The sequence below is a fragment of the Chiroxiphia lanceolata genome, chromosome 5 (genome assembly GCF_009829145.1).
Source record: "Chiroxiphia lanceolata isolate bChiLan1 chromosome 5, bChiLan1.pri, whole genome shotgun sequence".
NCBI lineage: Eukaryota > Metazoa > Chordata > Aves > Passeriformes > Pipridae > Chiroxiphia > Chiroxiphia lanceolata.
Window position 1 is genome coordinate 54,200,853 of NC_045641.1, and position 16,297 is coordinate 54,217,149.

General features: G+C 44.5%; 2 protein-coding genes across 3 annotated transcripts in view; one reads left to right on the forward strand and one right to left on the reverse strand.

Annotated features, from left to right (window-relative positions):
• The window catches only part of TIMP3 (TIMP metallopeptidase inhibitor 3), a 38,317-nt gene extending 34,714 nt beyond the window's left edge, over positions 1–3,603 (reverse strand). The window contains exon 1 of the mRNA XM_032689330.1: positions 3,245–3,603. Within this exon, the coding sequence (XP_032545221.1) occupies positions 3,245–3,368 (124 nt within the window). The 5' untranslated portion in view covers positions 3,369–3,603. The remainder of the gene's footprint in view (positions 1–3,244) is intronic.
• Positions 1–16,297, forward strand: part of SYN3 (synapsin III) — a 202,623-nt gene that overhangs the window by 106,161 nt on the left and 80,165 nt on the right. The gene's annotated exons all lie outside the window — the stretch shown is intronic.

Consider the following 16,297-nt stretch of genomic DNA (forward strand, 5'->3'; position numbering starts at 1 on the left):
CAGGCAGGAGGTGTTTTCCAAACCTATGAATTCAACATTCAGCAGCCAAATTCAAAAGTTCCTGCTGCTCCTGCAAAAAAAAAGGACAAACAAGTCCCTTTCATGTCAGCTATGTCCAGCTGGAAATGTCACAGCTTTGTCACAAAGGAACAAAGCATGCCTGGTGTCTGTTCTTTCAAAAGATCCCCTAATTCAAACAAAAGAAAAATATTCACATCTGGAAGGGGTCGTAGGCAGAGGGCAGGAGTGGAGGAAGTAAAGTTCAGATGGCAAGTCATAGCAGTTGCAGTTTGTCTAATTATTGTACTGCCTGTTCTGGCACTTATTGATCCAGTTAAGAAAGAAAGCCAAGAGTTAAAACAGCAATTTTATTATTTGTTGATCTCGGAGGGCCAGATAAGACACACCCCTTCACTTTTGCTCCATTCATCATACTGGAACACTCAGGTTGAGTGAAAAGACCCCTTATGACCAGTCTGGCAGTAGCACCTCTTTTTTTTTTTTTTTTTAACCTCCCCTCCTTTTTTTAATTAAAAAAAAAAATTATTATGTATGAAGTCCAAGCTTCCTTTAGAAGACCACAGCCTTCACTTTCAAAGGATGTACATACAGAAATCCTGCCCTTTCCAATGGGTTTATTTGACCATCTGTTTCTGTAAAGATTAAAACCTTCTAATGACTGCAGGGTTGGGAGGCAGCACCAGAACAGAGCCACTGGAAGATGAAAAATTAAAGGAAGAAGAGAATAAACCTGACAGTACACTGGCTAGGCATGCAACACCAACAGCAAAAGTTTGCACCACAATCCTAAACTAAAAGTTTTTTTCCTTCTTCAAAATTCAGTGCTTCTGAAGATGAAAAGCCTCTCCAAGGCTGCCACCTAGCTAGTTAATTTCTTGTATTGTTTTAGGAGCTATTTTAAAAGCTTCTTTTGCTCCAGCTCTTACTGCACTGACTCCTCCCTTCAGAGCTGGTATTTTGTCAGGAGTTTCAAGAGCGATAAAAACTTGCTGCCAAGTCCCTTTCTTCCCCACAATGTGTTTTATAACCCAGCGTGTAGTTTAGTCTGTCTAAACACTGCACTAGTACACTGCCATCAGTTTCCATGGAGATGATTAACTCCTCCAGAGCCAGAAAGCTTTAGTGGGCTTTTTTCCCTTTCCGCATATGAAGAACATGACAGCATTTACTAAAATCAGCCTACAGAAACATCACATTTTCCAGACAGTTCTAGTAAACATAAGGATTTACTGTTGCTTCAATCCATCACCAAGCTGCAGTCTTAACCAAACTTGCATTCAAATCATCTACTGGAACAAGCTGCTTTTTCCCCTCATGCTTCTCCTCCCTTGCATTGCTCTGATGTCTGAAGGCACGGCAGCCCCACAGACATCAACTTTTTGAACTACTGTGTCTTAGAGCAAAGCCAAGGCTTGAGATATAATTAAGAGTCCAGAAGAGAGAAAGGAAAGATGAAGGAGATGACTCTGAACTCAATCAAAAATCAGAGTAGAAAACAGAAAGACTTTGTGCCCTAAAGCTTAGGAGCAATGTTACATGAAACTTCAAAGTTTACTATACTCCTAGTCACTTACGCATCTAGTAAAAATACACTGTGTATATTCATCACAAAAATTTATTTAACATCATTTTAAGAAGTTGAATTAAACTGAAAACTACTCTTAATCTAGTATAACATGACCTAATCAGTGCAAGAAAGTAGACCTTCTCCCAAAATGCAGCTAATGAAGACCATGTGCTGCTATCAGCTTTAGCAGTAGAAAAATGGTTTCTCAGTCTCCCTTTCATAGAAAGGACAATATCTCTGGCAGTTGCCACTTAGATGTCACACTTGTTGATCCCAACTAGGAAAACGGCAACAGAACCTTGAATACTGCAGTTTTCTGGAAGAATTTGCCAGTATAAAACTGTTTTATAAATGTTCTTCAGGCTATCATCACTGAAGCAAACTGTAACCTTCCCAGCACTATTAACATGTAATGGGTTTTTTGGCATTCAAGAGCAGACACACTATATAAACTAGACATGAATAACCAGGCATAAGTACAGTTTCTGTAGAAGAACTCTCTCTGACAAGAGACAGCCAAGCTTACTGGCAAAAAAATCTAACTTAAAAGAGCCACTGGCAGGGTTCATAGCTATGGGTGTTCTGCTGCAGTAACGATTATTTTCTATTTGACTTTCATAGCAGTTGCCAGAAGGACTTCTTTGCAGACTCCACTTGGAGTCAGCACCATGTGGGTACCATCAGTGCAAAGTCCCCCAAGCCCCTTTTATGTTGTGCTACTAAGGCAACCTACAGAGAAGGTAAGAGGCTTCACTTGCGCCATCCACTCACGACTGCTGAAGTGACAGCCTGGATTTACCATTACATGGACGTGTCCAGTATTAACTCAAAGGACACCGCTATTTGATTTCATATACTTCACCACAGAACACTTACCAAGCAGTAACCATATTTTGTTAACCATCCTTGTCTACAGACAAACCAAAGAACTTGAGATCAGTCTCTATTACCACCTCCTCAGAGATTTTTGGTGTTGTTCTTGTCTCCTACCTAAAGTTAGTGTAGCGAACCCCTAAGGATCCTAAAATCCATAGCGGAGAACGTCAGTCAGGATTCAATAAAAGTGTTTTAACTTTCCCAAAAGCTCCAAAGGTGACAGCAGAAAGTGTGGAGACACTTGTTATCTGCTTCTCCAGCCCTTCCCCAAAGTTGCAGGCGCGGCACCACAAGCCTATGTGAGCCGCACCTCCCATACCAGCCGCCACGGTCGGTTTCCCGGCTTGGGAGAACCCATCCTAATCCTGCCTCCTACTTTTTGTCACCAAGTTGTGGAGGAAATTTTGTCAGCCCAGACCTCCAAGTTGCGTATTTGTCCCGCTGTAGGAAACATGCCACTTCAACAACTACTGATTTCTTTGAAGGACTTCTGGGAGAGGCTGCCGCGGGACGGGGCTTGGGAGTGCCGGGCGGGGGTCCGCCGCTACACGCCTCTCCTCTTACCAACCCAGGCGGCAGCGATGGAGCCAAACCCGGTCTTCAAAAGTCGGGTCCCCCCTCACCAGTTTAACCCGCCGCACCTCTGTTTTCACTGGGTGACTCGAGGGACGAGGACTTCCTTGCGGTGACAGCCCGACTGCCGCCCTCACCCCCTCGGGGTCCCGGGAACTCTCCAGCTGCCCCCAGCCCGGGAGCCCTCCCGGCGCGGGCGGCACTTACCGATGTCGGAGTTGCAGAACGCGTCCTGCGGGTGGATGGGGACGCAAGTGCAAGCCTCCACCACCAAGTCCCGCAGGCTCCAGCTGCAGAGGAACACGGCGAGGAAGCTCAGCCACGCCGTCATGTTGCCCCCCGAGGTGCTGCCTCCTCACTTCTGCGGAGCGGGAGGCGGCCGCTGTTGCGCTCGCCTGACTTTACTCTCGCTCCCTAAACAGCCCGTGCGCCCCTGCTGCCTGCCCGTCCGCAGCCTGCACTGCGCCTGCCTCTCTCTCTCTGTCTCTGTCTCTGGCCGGGCTGGGCAGCGCAGCGCTGTCTCGGCGGGACGCGCAGAGCTGAGGCGCGGCGGGTGCGGGCGGTGCGGGCCGGGGCCGGCGCGCGCGGTTATAGCCCGGATCGCGCCCGCTCGGGCTCCGGGGGCGCCGCCGCGCGCGGCCAATGGCAGCGCCGCATGAGCTCATCGGCGGGAGCGGCCGGGGCGGGGCCGCCGCCACAGCGCCTTATACGGAATCGTGCGGCGGCGGCGCCGCCGGCCCCGCTCGCAGGGGGAGGCTCCGGCCGCGACCCGCGGTCCCCCGGTGCCGCGGGGGCTTGGAACTCTTACATCAGTACTGGCGGTACCTCTGCGTGTCCGTCCCCAGGCCGTCAGTGCCCCGGCGGTCCCGGCCCCGCCAACCCCGGTCAGGACCTGCCGCCCCGCGCCGCTCCTCAGGGCGCGGAGGGGCTCCTGGAAAACACACGCGGGGGTTGTGGTTCTCTCGGAAAGCCTGGGCTGGTTCCCTTGAAAACTGTCTGTGCTGTCTTGCAAACTGAGTTTAAGCTGAAGGCGGCGGTGACACCGTATTCCAAGGGGCTTTACCGGCAGCGGTCAGAAAACGCAAAAGTGCGCCGTGCTGCTTCTTTTCCTCTTTCAACAGGCAGTGGAAAGGGGACGTAGGAAAAGAAGGACAAGACCTAGCGGAACTGTAAACCAGTATGTCGCCCTGCGTGTTTTTAATCCTTCTTCTTCTGTCACCTCACCGCCATCACCCATCGCTTGCTCTTTTCAGGGCTCTCGGACAGAAAGGGGTCATACACTGCTAACATCGAGCTGGAAAAAGCAGTGTCGTATCTACTCAGGCACTCCCAATATTTAATCTCAACGTGTATTTTAGCAGAGCAGCTTTAGCGGAATTTATAGAAATGTTTGTTTTGTTTTGCCTTATCCCCTTTCGGAGCCTTAAGTTTCTGTCAGCTGTAGAAATGTAAATGTTATAGGAGAGCTGGGACTCTAAGGAAGGAGATTGCCAGCTGCAAGATACAGGCAGCCTTATTATCCTGCAAAGGGGACTGAGGGGTGATTAATCACAGTATCAAACCAGTATATATAATGTCAGAGTACTTTCCACGGGGTTTACAAGACTTAAGCATGTCTAGTTATAAATTATGCTGGTATTAAAGGCCAGGGACCAGCTGTCCTAAATTTCTAAATAGTCAGCCAAGTCTTTAGATTTACAATTCTGCTCCATCTGGGTGAAGCACAGCCTGCCTACACCTTTTCTTTAATCATACCATGCATATAAAATTAAAATCTCCAATTTTATGGAAGCATAGGCTTTTATTTGGAGCATCAATAGACAAAAGCTTCAAGATGGGTGTTGTCAGTAGGGATCAATGCCAACAATGGGAAACACAAGTTGCTATCCTTGCTGTGACACAGACAACCTATGTGACAACTTTGCCTCACTGTGCTTCAAATCCCTCTGTAATGGGATAATAGTGATGGGAGCTGCTCAGGAATGTGTATTAGTGAACACACTGAAAAAATTAGATGGTATGGAGATGCTAACGGGTCATATAAGTATGTATGAGACAGGGTATTAAATAGGTCATTCCATTTATACACATCAGTGGCTGAATCACTGGGCCCAAATTGCAATATGAGAAACCCTGTGCAAAAAACAGTTTAGGTATCTGGACTATCTGTTCAAGGTACTACAACTGAAGTTGAATCCATCAGATTGGATGGACTGTCATTTCAGTCTCACTGGGTGTAAACAAGGAACAACTTCACCAACCTCAGCAGAGTAACACGGAAGAAAAATTAGGTGTGTCTGACACTCATTTTTTCTTTGTTGTTGTAAAAAGTTTGATATCAGCAACATCATGATACACCTGGTCTATCAACAATCTCAGATCAATATCTGAGAGAAGTGGAGTTATTCCAGAACCTGACACTGGTGTAAATAAGGGAGAGTTTGGCCCACACACAACTAGATTATAATCACAGCTCCAGCACCACCTCCCTTTGCTCTCTGGCCAAATAACTCCTCTGAGTATGTTTCTTCATTTCTATAATAACACCTTTCCAGTGTCTTCTGAGGACTAACAAGCTAAATGCTTTGTAATAAGCTTTTAAGTTGTTGGGTGCTATGTAAATGCTGTGTGTCTATGGTATGCAGATGCAGGACACATTCAGAGAAAAGAAACCCTTCAGTCACCTTCTCAATTTCTGAAATGTGAGAGGAAGAAGACCAGAAATTACTGATGTTCCACAGGGCCCTCCAAGGCATGGAAGTAGCTTGTTTACAGTGAGGCTGACCAAGCTTGTTAAAATTATACCAAGTTTGTGCTGATTGCAGGAACTAGTTCACTTTTCAGATATAATCCAGGGAAGTAATAGGATGAAAAGAAGTCACACAGCTTGATCCAGAGGTAGGGCACATTTGTTTGGAAGGGGTGGTGTGCAGACTGTCTGTATGGCAAGGCTTACTGTTATTCTCTATATTACTGTTTGGGAGTTGATCCAGAAATTTTTGTAATGCCTATATTATTATTGCCTGGAATAACAGTGCCTGTATTTGGTCAGGACTTAGCTGATTCACCTGCTTTTTTGACACTTAAATATTCTTTTTCAAGGAGATTAACTTCTTTACCATAGTAGAGATGCAGTTTTTTCAACCAGGACTGAATACTGTACAATAAAAATAATATTTATTTTCCGTCTAAAGAGTGCATTTCACACACAGAAGCCAGACTGCTTTATTTTTGTAAATTAAAGGTAAATAATATTCAGGAAAGCTCAGTCTGGCCAGTGGCCTGCTCGAGGCCTTTGTTAAATTATTTAACCTCCCTGTATATTCATTTTATCATCTGTAAATAGATGTTATCCTCTGTATGTTATCCTCTGAAAATATCAATTAGATATTGATATTTGCCTCTCCTCTTTAAGACCTACTAGTAAAGTGAAGTCTGGAAGGGACAGGCAGGGATTCTGAGTGTTTATTTATATGAGAAAATATTGATAATGTTGTCAGAGTAACATAGAAAGTTGATGAAGGAACTGAAAGGAGAATTCTCTCTGAATTCCTGCTCTATACCCTATCTGCATGGGAAAAACTGCAAAGGGAAAAAAAGTAAAATAAAAAGTATCATTCTGCTCTTTTGCTCAGGTAAAACTTTAAGCCTTATATGGCCATAAAAAAATGTAGCGGAGAAAGAAGGAGAAACTAAAGACCTTGATCTTCATATGAGAAAATTAGAGTTCACGTTTGGTTAATGTCACCAAATAAAGAAATCTATGTTATTCCAGTCCTCCATCAAGAAACACACTGTTGAACACAATTAAGGATCTCTCTGCTTTCCTGGGCAGCCACACAACTTCATGCTGTGATCTTGTCGGATCCCACAAGCTAAGCATGACTGGGCTGGGTCAATAGTTGGTGTGAAAATTCCCAGGGAAAGCCGTGTCCCGCAGGTGTTGTTGACTGAGCAAAGTGGCCTTCTTCCCTCCATCCCGCATGGATGTGTGCAGGCAGTGCTAGGGGGCACTGTGCCGCAAGAGATGATCGCATCCTTCACGGATGAAGCCAGGTTCTTTTCAATATCTAAGTCATCAATTATGAGGAAAAGGAAAAACTTTAAGCTGTGTGTTTAGTTAAATTTCAGGAAAGAGAACTACTCTCTGCTTCCACAGATACTCACAGCTGTTTACATCACGAGCAGATTAAGGACGTCATTTTCCTTCCATGAGTCCTGCTTGTGGCTAGAAAGAACCATCCCGGAACTAGGGGCAGAGATTGAGATAAAAGCACTTTGGGGTATTCCTTCAAGATATGTAAGATGTTGCTGGAAATGAAATAAAGTCATGTTCACTTGCCTTCCGATCACATTTCATTTTGAGGGATGCCACCTGCTTCAATATAGAAGGGCTTCATCAAACTATAGCAAGTCCTGGTCAAAAAAAAAAAAAAAAAAAAGAGGTGGGGGGTAGGGAGAGAGAAAGACACACTCCCCACTACCACCAGAGAAAAATACCCTGACACATGCAGTGGCTGAAAACGCTCCAGCTCATCACCAGATCTCAGGTAGCTTAAACTGAGTATAGCATAAATGAAGTCAGGACACTTCAGCCTGCAGATCAACAGTCTTGACACCTTCTTAATAATATATTAATTTTAAAGGCTTCTGAAGTATGGTCATTTTTCTATTTGTTTTTTTTCAACAGTAAATTGACTTGATTCATGAGCATGGAGTCCTACCATTAGCATTCTGAATTGTTCAGCTGACAAGTTGCTCAAAAGCATCCTCTCATCTGAAAAACTTTTCTTGAAGTCAATGATCTTCATATCTTTTACACCAGCTCAGCATCACTCCGTCTAGAAGGCCTCGTTGTTTTTCTGCTTTTATGCAGCAGGTGGGAAAGGATAGGTGTTTTCAAAGCTATCTGATATCCTTTTTTACAGCACACTCATGCCATCTCATAGGACGGTACAGAATGGTCATGCATTGCATTAGCAAAAGATTCTCATATTTCTTGATTATCTGTTTCTTTCTCAGTACACTGTTTCTTTTCTAACACTGTCCTTTGAGATGATGGTTTTGTTTAAAATGTTTGTATTTGCTATGATTTATAAGTGTGAAAAAGTTGGAAAAAGTCCTCTTCTATTAATTCCACCATTGTATCAGTGAACTTTATATGCTATTTAAAATGAGAAGACTCTTCCTTCAAAAATGTCTTTGATTCTATAAATACATACAAAAAATTCATTTGATCTCTTTCTCTGAGGTTGCAAAGGAATTATGTCACCTTCCTGTCTGCGAGCCAGACATAGGTAACACTCCATCCCATTCTCAAGCTTTTCATTTGAGGTGCACCATTAAATCTTCATCAGCTCTAATGGTTCTATACTGTGTTCAGTCTTCAAGGATCCTTTACAGATTGCGCCCACTGAGAGTGTCCCACCTGGGAGCAGACTGTAGGCACCATGTGTCACTAGGAACGTTACATTATAAAGGGTTGTGGAATATGAAATCACCCTTTCTGTAGTGCAGGGATCTCCAGTCAGGCTGTGATGTGGCATCAGCTGCAGAAGAATAACAAGGAAATATCTTTTAACAGCCTTATCAAGCTGAAAATGTTTCCTGCACATGACTGTGCTCTTTGGCCCAAATCCAGCAAAACACTAAGGCACATGTTCAACTTTAAGCACACAAGATGCTCTACTGAAGTCAACAGAACCATTTACATGCACAAAGTTAAATATAAGCTTAAGTGCATTTCTGGACCGGGGCCAAAGGGCTCAGTACCATGCAGGGTTCAAGCCAGGAGGCTGTGATTAGATGGTCTGACAGAATCCGGGAGGGAAGGACACAATGTGATTTGCTTTGTTCTACCTGCCTCTGTCTCATTCCAAGCAATTAATTTTCTCTCATTTTTGTTTATAAGTTTTTCCATTTCTCTTTTTTTGCTTTCTTGCTGCTGTAGCCATTTCCAAATTGAAGTTTTGTTTTTCTTTTCTAAACCCTTCTAAACTGCATCCATAGCTCCAAGTGACTGAACAAAGAGATTTCAAATAGATGAAGTACTTCAAATGGTAATAAGAGCTGGTGTTCCCAGAGCTTTGGAGCCTCTGCACTAAGCACAGAAGAGAGTGAGAGCAATTGAAAATCACTTTTCTGTTGTTCCTTTGTATGAACTGGTTTCTGGCTTATGCAATGCACAGTAATTAAAATTACTGGAATGCCTCACATTTTTAAGAGAGCTTTAAGGCAGCTCTGTGGCATTGTGGCCAGCAGAGTTCACGAGCAGATTCATGGCTCCAATCGACGTCTGACGTTTCTATCCACGTAGCTTGAAGAAGATGATATCTTTGTGGAGGCCTTGGAGAGGAGTTGGGGAAAGAAGGGGTAGACACGGAAAAGCAGTAACATCTGCTCCCTGCATCAGCTCCACGAGCAGCTATGGGGCAAGTCTTCCTCTTGATGAGACAAGAGCCTAAAGGCTGGTGCAGTTGTCAGAGACCTCGTTGCTTTCTCTCACTGTAGCCTTAGTGTCCTGCTCAAATTCGAGTGTGGGACAGCACTTATACATTCTCTATCTGCCACTGTAATATCAGATACTCACAGTGTCTCCTCCCAGGGACAGTACAGGAATTGTCTCTTTCTGTGAGTGAGGGTTTGCATCTGAGTGCTGGCCACTGAAGTTGCTGTGTGTATTTGTGGGGTTCCAAACAGCCCCCCAGTGTTCAGCAGACAGAGAGCCTGGCAGACTGGCATGTTGCTCTGCTCACAACAGGTTGCCCTCCCTGTGATGAGGTTTGCTCTGCTTGGCAGTGGTAAGGGAGTATCTTGGTGCTTTTTCATTCGCGGCACAGTCCAGAATTTCATTTTCTTATTTTCCAGTTTTGTCACTGAAGGTGGCTGACTGCTACATCCCTGGCCTTCTCTCAAGAGCTGCCCTGGCTTCTCACAGTGACGACTGGCCAGAGAGGAGCAGGAGAGCTGAATACAGCCTTATCTGGGAGGGGAGCTGACTGAGAATATGGCCTTTTTGGCATGCTGAGCAACTAGATACTTCTTCTCTCACCTCTCTGCCTCTCACCAGCCTTCTGAAGGAATGGACTGAGTGTGCTCCCTCATCTCTCAGCATAATCTTTCTCCCCTTCTCCTACATATCAAAGGGCAGTGTCAGGATACAGCAGCCTCCACAACCTGGTGTGAGTGTAGGGAGGTAGAGAAAGATCCCAGGCAGGAGGCAATAGTCCTGTATCTCTTAGACTATCCTGAGGCTAGCAGAACTGCAGTCTCTCCATATGGAGTAGGCCACTCAGTCCTTAGGATGTGCCACTGGTTTCAAAGCATGTTGATCTCTGATCCTCTGAAATCACCATACGTGGGAAAAGCAGAAAGAGCAGAAGCAGGGGGCTGGACTTCCTTTTTTTTTTCTTTAATGAGCTTGGAGATAGTGTCAGGCTGTCAGGTCTGAAGAAAGGGCCTTTTCTTTACCTGCAGAACAGGTGCAACTGCAGGAAAAGTTGATGTCTCTTGCTTCTCCCTGCACAACCTGAAAAAACTTCCTGTAAGAATAAACCAGTGTCTTGATCTCCATAATCCAGGTGTTACTAGTTTCTCACCTGAAACTGCAAATAAAGGTGTTGGTTACAAGGACAGTCTCTAATGACAAAGACAGTGTCCCAACAGGGAATGAACTCAGGGATTCCTGTTGTGTGTGCCAGCACACGAGCGTCAAAAGTAAGAAACTGTTCCTTTGTGTGGAAATCCCAACAGAGGTCGTTGCCTTGGCATAGTACTTTTTTTATAAATCCAGATTGACTATTTCAATGCTTTTCTTCCTGTGTTCCCAAATCAGTGCTGTATTCCAAACAGTAGCTGACTGCTCAGTTATGGCAGAGCCTTTCCACAGGCTCACGGTTCCAGCCAATAGAAGCTGGGGAATTTCCGATGTGAGATTTCAAGGGCAGATCTCTTTCTTCTGTAGAGCAAAAGGCAGCACTTCTGTTTCCTCACTCTTTTGGAATTTTTCTCCATAAATCTTGGCATACTGTGTGAGACAAAAGATGAGGAGATGGTAGATCTGCAGTCTAGAGTGCGGACTCTCATTTGTTTATTGTCTTGCTCTTCCCAAGTGAAGAGTAATACTTTCCTCAAAGGACCTTTTCAGGTCAGCAGTGTGAGTTCCACACCTAATGTATTAATGTCAGGAGTCAAAAAATCAGTGTTTGATCTCGCACAGATGTGCGAAAACAGTATTCTTTCTCCACTAAAGACAGATGTAACAATCTACAGCCCCTCTTCACCTTTCCTTTAATCTGACGGCCCTGATTTCCTTTAATCTGACAGCCTCCATCCCTTAGTTGCGCCTTTCTATGTGCTTCTGAGGGTTGTTTCAGTGGGGGATACAGAAGTATGGAAAAACATCACAGTGTAATTGCAGAACTCTTCTGTTGCTTTAGCAAAGTAGACCTGGTTTCCTTTCATTGCAAGTGGTAACAGGTATTGTGCAACAAGAGTTAATCTGTAACCAGATACAGCATGGCTGGAGACGAAGCCAAGCAAGAGGTACAGAGCAAACTTCCTCTATTTTTCCTTTACACTGAATGACAGTATCTTTACCAGGGACTGTAGGGCTAGGATTATAATCACGTGCATTGTTAGCAGAAGCTTAAAAAACAATGTCTTATACTGACAGAGTTCAATTCCTTTTGATTTTAACTTGGTTTGGAGCAAGAGCAACATGGCAAGTCAAAGCTGGTGTGCTCTTCTGATGGTTAGACACACGGCGTGCATTTTTGTGCTTGCACCCCACTGGTTTTACCCAGAAAGAAGGACTTCCAATGCAAAGCAGAAGAGTCAGTGAAACTATGCATTGCTGGCGAGAACCAGGAAGGTGTAGCATGTATGTATAGATTACGTACTAGGAGTTGAGCTATGAAGGTACCAAAGCTTGAACGTGTGGTTTGAGCAAGAAAACATCCCTTTGTACCTTTGTTCTTAGTAACTCTGCCACCAAATCTCACACAGAGTATTGACCAGAGGGGTTAGCATTATCCCAAGTGCCCTTCTGTGGGATCCTGGACTGCTCCAAGGCGGTGGTTCGTCTCAAGTTCTAAGAGGTTTGAGAGCTATTTAACATTTGTAACAGTAGCTTAGTTCAGCACATCCTCTTCCTCTCCCTCTTCTCTCCCCAGCTTCTCCCTCTCCCTGTCCTGTCCTGTCCTATCCTGTCCTCTCCTCTCCTCTCTTCTCCTCTCCTCTCCTCTCCTCTCCTCTCCTCTCCTCTCCTCTCCTCTCCTCTCCTCTCCTCTCCTCTCCTCTCCTCTCCTCTCCTCTGGTCAGTTTGCCCATGGCTGACACCCAGCTGAGGAGCTGCTGCACAGCACAGCTCCCATTCTTGCCATCTCCCTATATCTGCAGCAGGGATTTTAAGCAATGATTAAAGGTAACTGCAAAAAGAGGTTGATTTCTCACCACACAAGCCAGGGAGGTCAGTGAGGAAAGTGCTCTCAGTGTAGAAGTTGTGCAATGCATGAGAGGAATCTACAGTTTTAATCATGGGATAATTAGTGGAAAACAACAAACAAAGAGCTGAGCAACAGCAGTTTCTACCAACAGAGACATGGTTCTCCAGCAGAGTTTCCTCAGCACCTGACAGTACAAAAGACAGTAGATAGACAAGCATCGTCTATATATTGTATTTTTATTTAAGCCACGTCTTTATGTTCCCTGGACTACAACCAAGCATTATTTAACCAAAATCTTGCTTCCTTTTCTCTCAGTTCAAGTTCAGCAAGACCACCACAAGCCCAGTGATTGGAATGGTAAGGGAGGAATGGAGGCCTTCTCAATGCTGGCAGATCCTTGGTGCAGCTGGAATAGAAGGCACTAATCTGGTCTCCATTTTCTCACAGGACAGCTATGGGTATACCTTCTGAAAGCATTTCAATTCTCTCTCCCACTGTTGAGACTGAATGAACTATTGCTGGAGAAAACCTTTTCCCACTGATACTTACATAAAGTCACTTTTGTTTCAAAGAATTTATTGTGCCAGAGAATCAGGAAGAGCACTGTCTGCCTCATGGAAAGAGGGGGAGCAGGCTAGGAAGGGAATTTTTTACTTCATTTGAAATTGGTTTCCCCATCTGGAATAAACTTTCACCTCTGAACATAATATATAATGGCAATTTAGCCTAGAGAGGCTAGTATAGCATAATCTGTGCATGGCTGTAGGCAAATAGCACTACAGAGAGCTGCCTGGAGGAAGCCAAAACTTATTCCCAGTGAATGCAAGTGTTTCCTTCTCCTCCTTGTGGAGACAGAACCTAACTCCTTAGCTTAGGCAATGTCTCCAACTCCCCTAAGGTGTTGCAATTACTTTTAATGATTTTTTTTTTTTTCTGGCATTATAATCTGAAGGATAATCATAGCCATTCAGTTTTATTTTGAGAAAAGGCTTTTGAGAATAGGAAGGAGAAAAGAGGAGAACCTGATGCTGGAAAAAAAAACAACCTTATTCCATCAGGCATTTCTGGGAAGAGGGAGGGAGGGAGGGTAGCTTTTAAAGCCATGCCTATGGCTGCATGTAAGGGATAGTTCTCAAAGGATTCCCTTAATCAGATTCCAAAGAAGATAGGCTCTCTCTTTGTAATTCACTCCATGTCTTATTCTAAGGCCGTATGCTCTGGTCACATGAAGATTTACAGTCTCAAATTTACTGGCCTCAGAGAATCTGAAAGAATTATGCAAGAAATCATGTTCCATGATAACTGAGGCCTCACACAGCCATGCTTCCTAAAGACTGCCTCTAACTCGATATATGGCCCCTCTAGGGCTTTGTAAGCCCTTATGGGGAAAAGAGAAGGGGAGGAAAAGGGGGAGCTGCTGATCATTGCCATATGTGAGAAGCATCCCTGTCTGCACGTGGGTATGACGTCCGTGTTGTCGTGGAGGCTGAGCTCTGCATAGCCCCCCTGTTTCCTGTTTCCAGTCAGCATCTTGCTGCTGGAGCAGGAATCCCATATCATTCTGTACTGCAGTTATAAAAGAGGAAAATGATGACCAATGGAGGGGGAAGGGGTGGGGGAAATCCTCTTAAATAGCCATGTAGGATGTCTGGGCAGGGATGTCAGCCAAGAGTCCTCAGAGGCAGTAGAATAAGTGGGAGTTCAGCAAACAACCATTTTCTTCCTTTGACTAGTGTTCCTCAGAGACCTCAGCACTCCAGTTCTCATAGCTAATTTTAGCTATTTGTGGTTGGCCTGTTCCTAATGTTCCTTTCCTATCTCTCTCACACACACTGAACCTTGGGATACTCTCTGTGGGCTGACAGATGATGTGAAAACCTCTAATCTGCAGGTCAGATATCAAAAATGAAGTGGGATCATGAAACTGGAAGCACAATTTGCTTTTTTCCAAATAAGGGAGATATAGTCATATTAGAAGTTCTTAGCATACCAACTTTGTGAGGTTTTTATAAAGTATATGAGGGGAATGACTGATTCTTGAAAATATTATGGTAACCACCAAAGATGTTATCATCCCATGGACACTGCCTTTCCTATGCAGACTACGACTGATATTCTTTCATTGCTTATTGGCACTGCTCTTAGTTAGGAAAACCAAAACCACATTGTCCCAAACACTTTACTGATATATAACAGGCAGAGTCAGTCCCTGCCAAAGGGCATAGAGTACACGTTAGAGAGAGTTTAAAATTAAGATAGTGACAATAAATGTGCCATGCCAGGAGTGAAGGAGCTTGCAGCATGTGGCATTCGTACTGCAGATATCGCATTCGTGGAACTTTGAGTCTTACATGATTTGTGCTCCTGTGATGAATTATGTCTTGATATCTTCCACAAAATTTGCTATACAGTGATGAATATGATGTCCAGAGACACCACAGAGTACAAAAGAAAGGAAAAAGGTTCAGGATGACTCCAATTTCAACCAAATTTTCCCAGAGACATGAGCAACAGGTGGCACTTCTTCCTCTACTCTCCACATACAAACCTGTTAGAGAATGCTCTGCAGGCACGAAGCGTATGGTCTTAGTGATGTATGTGTAAGACTGTGGACAGTAAAGGCCATATGGACCCTTAAGGAATCTGGAAGAGATGCTGGCTCTGCTCTGTAAGAAAATTTATTCCAGGGCCTGGGAATCAGGTCAGTAACCTTATTTTCAGTCTATTGATTTAAAAGGTCTTTGAGTCGGATGAGGAATCCTGGGAAGCTGTTTAGGCAGAAAAAAAGGTAGTTATTATGTCTCTCAAGGGCAGAAGAGGACTATTGCTTGAGCTGACAGAGGCCAGATTTATGTTATTAATTGGGCAGACACCCTTGGTTTTGTGTTGGACCAGAAACAAAAGACTGACTAGCGTATGTTGGACAAGACTGCCTGTAGCACCCTGCTCTGGTTGGCAGGAAGGAGTCAGTCTGCATATAAAACAAACCTCATGAGTTGCCCATGGTATTCATTGTGCCCTGCACTAGTTTCCAGGTGAGGCCGTGCTGCACAAGGAGCTATTTTCCACTCTACAGAGGCCCAGCCAGGACACTGTAGTCAGCATCATGGTTAGCAGAAGCATAGACAGCTGCTGATTGCAGGAATGAGCAGAGCACACTGCTGGCCCTCAGAATACAAGGGCCATTTCATGTTGTCTCTGGCTTTCCATAAATTTCTGGGAGCTCTGCTGATTGCTGAAGGTGCCCTTCATTTTTAAGAATTTTTAAGTGTTGGAAGCTTGTTTCACTTTCAGACAGAGATAAATCCTGCCTAAACTGAAGTGGGGGGAACCTCCCACACACACCATCTACAAGTTTTCCTAATAGTCTCTGGACAGATGGACATGGTCATGTGAGTCCTTGAAACTCTATCTGTTTTGAAGGAGTAGCGGGTGTGGTGCTGTGGACATGGACAGATATATGTGTTGCCCTTCACAGAGAAGCTCACTGTCCTCCAAAGACTGAATATCAACAAAATCCTTCCTGTGGGGACTTCCAGCTCTGCCCGAGCCAGCTGTAAATTCCTTTGAGGCTATGACTAGGAAAACTGGAATCTTGGGAGGACTTGGTACAGTCCCAAAACCATTTCCACTAAACCTTCCCAAAAATATGGTTTCTCTGACCCAGGAATGCGAGCTCTGTAACAATGCAAAACTGAAGTCCTAGACCACTGGAATTTAACTAGTATTAGCTATAACATCTTTGTGCTGAGTCTGTCTCATCCAATATGAAAATCACTGTCCCTCTGGGAGACAGACTCTTTGTTCCATTTTT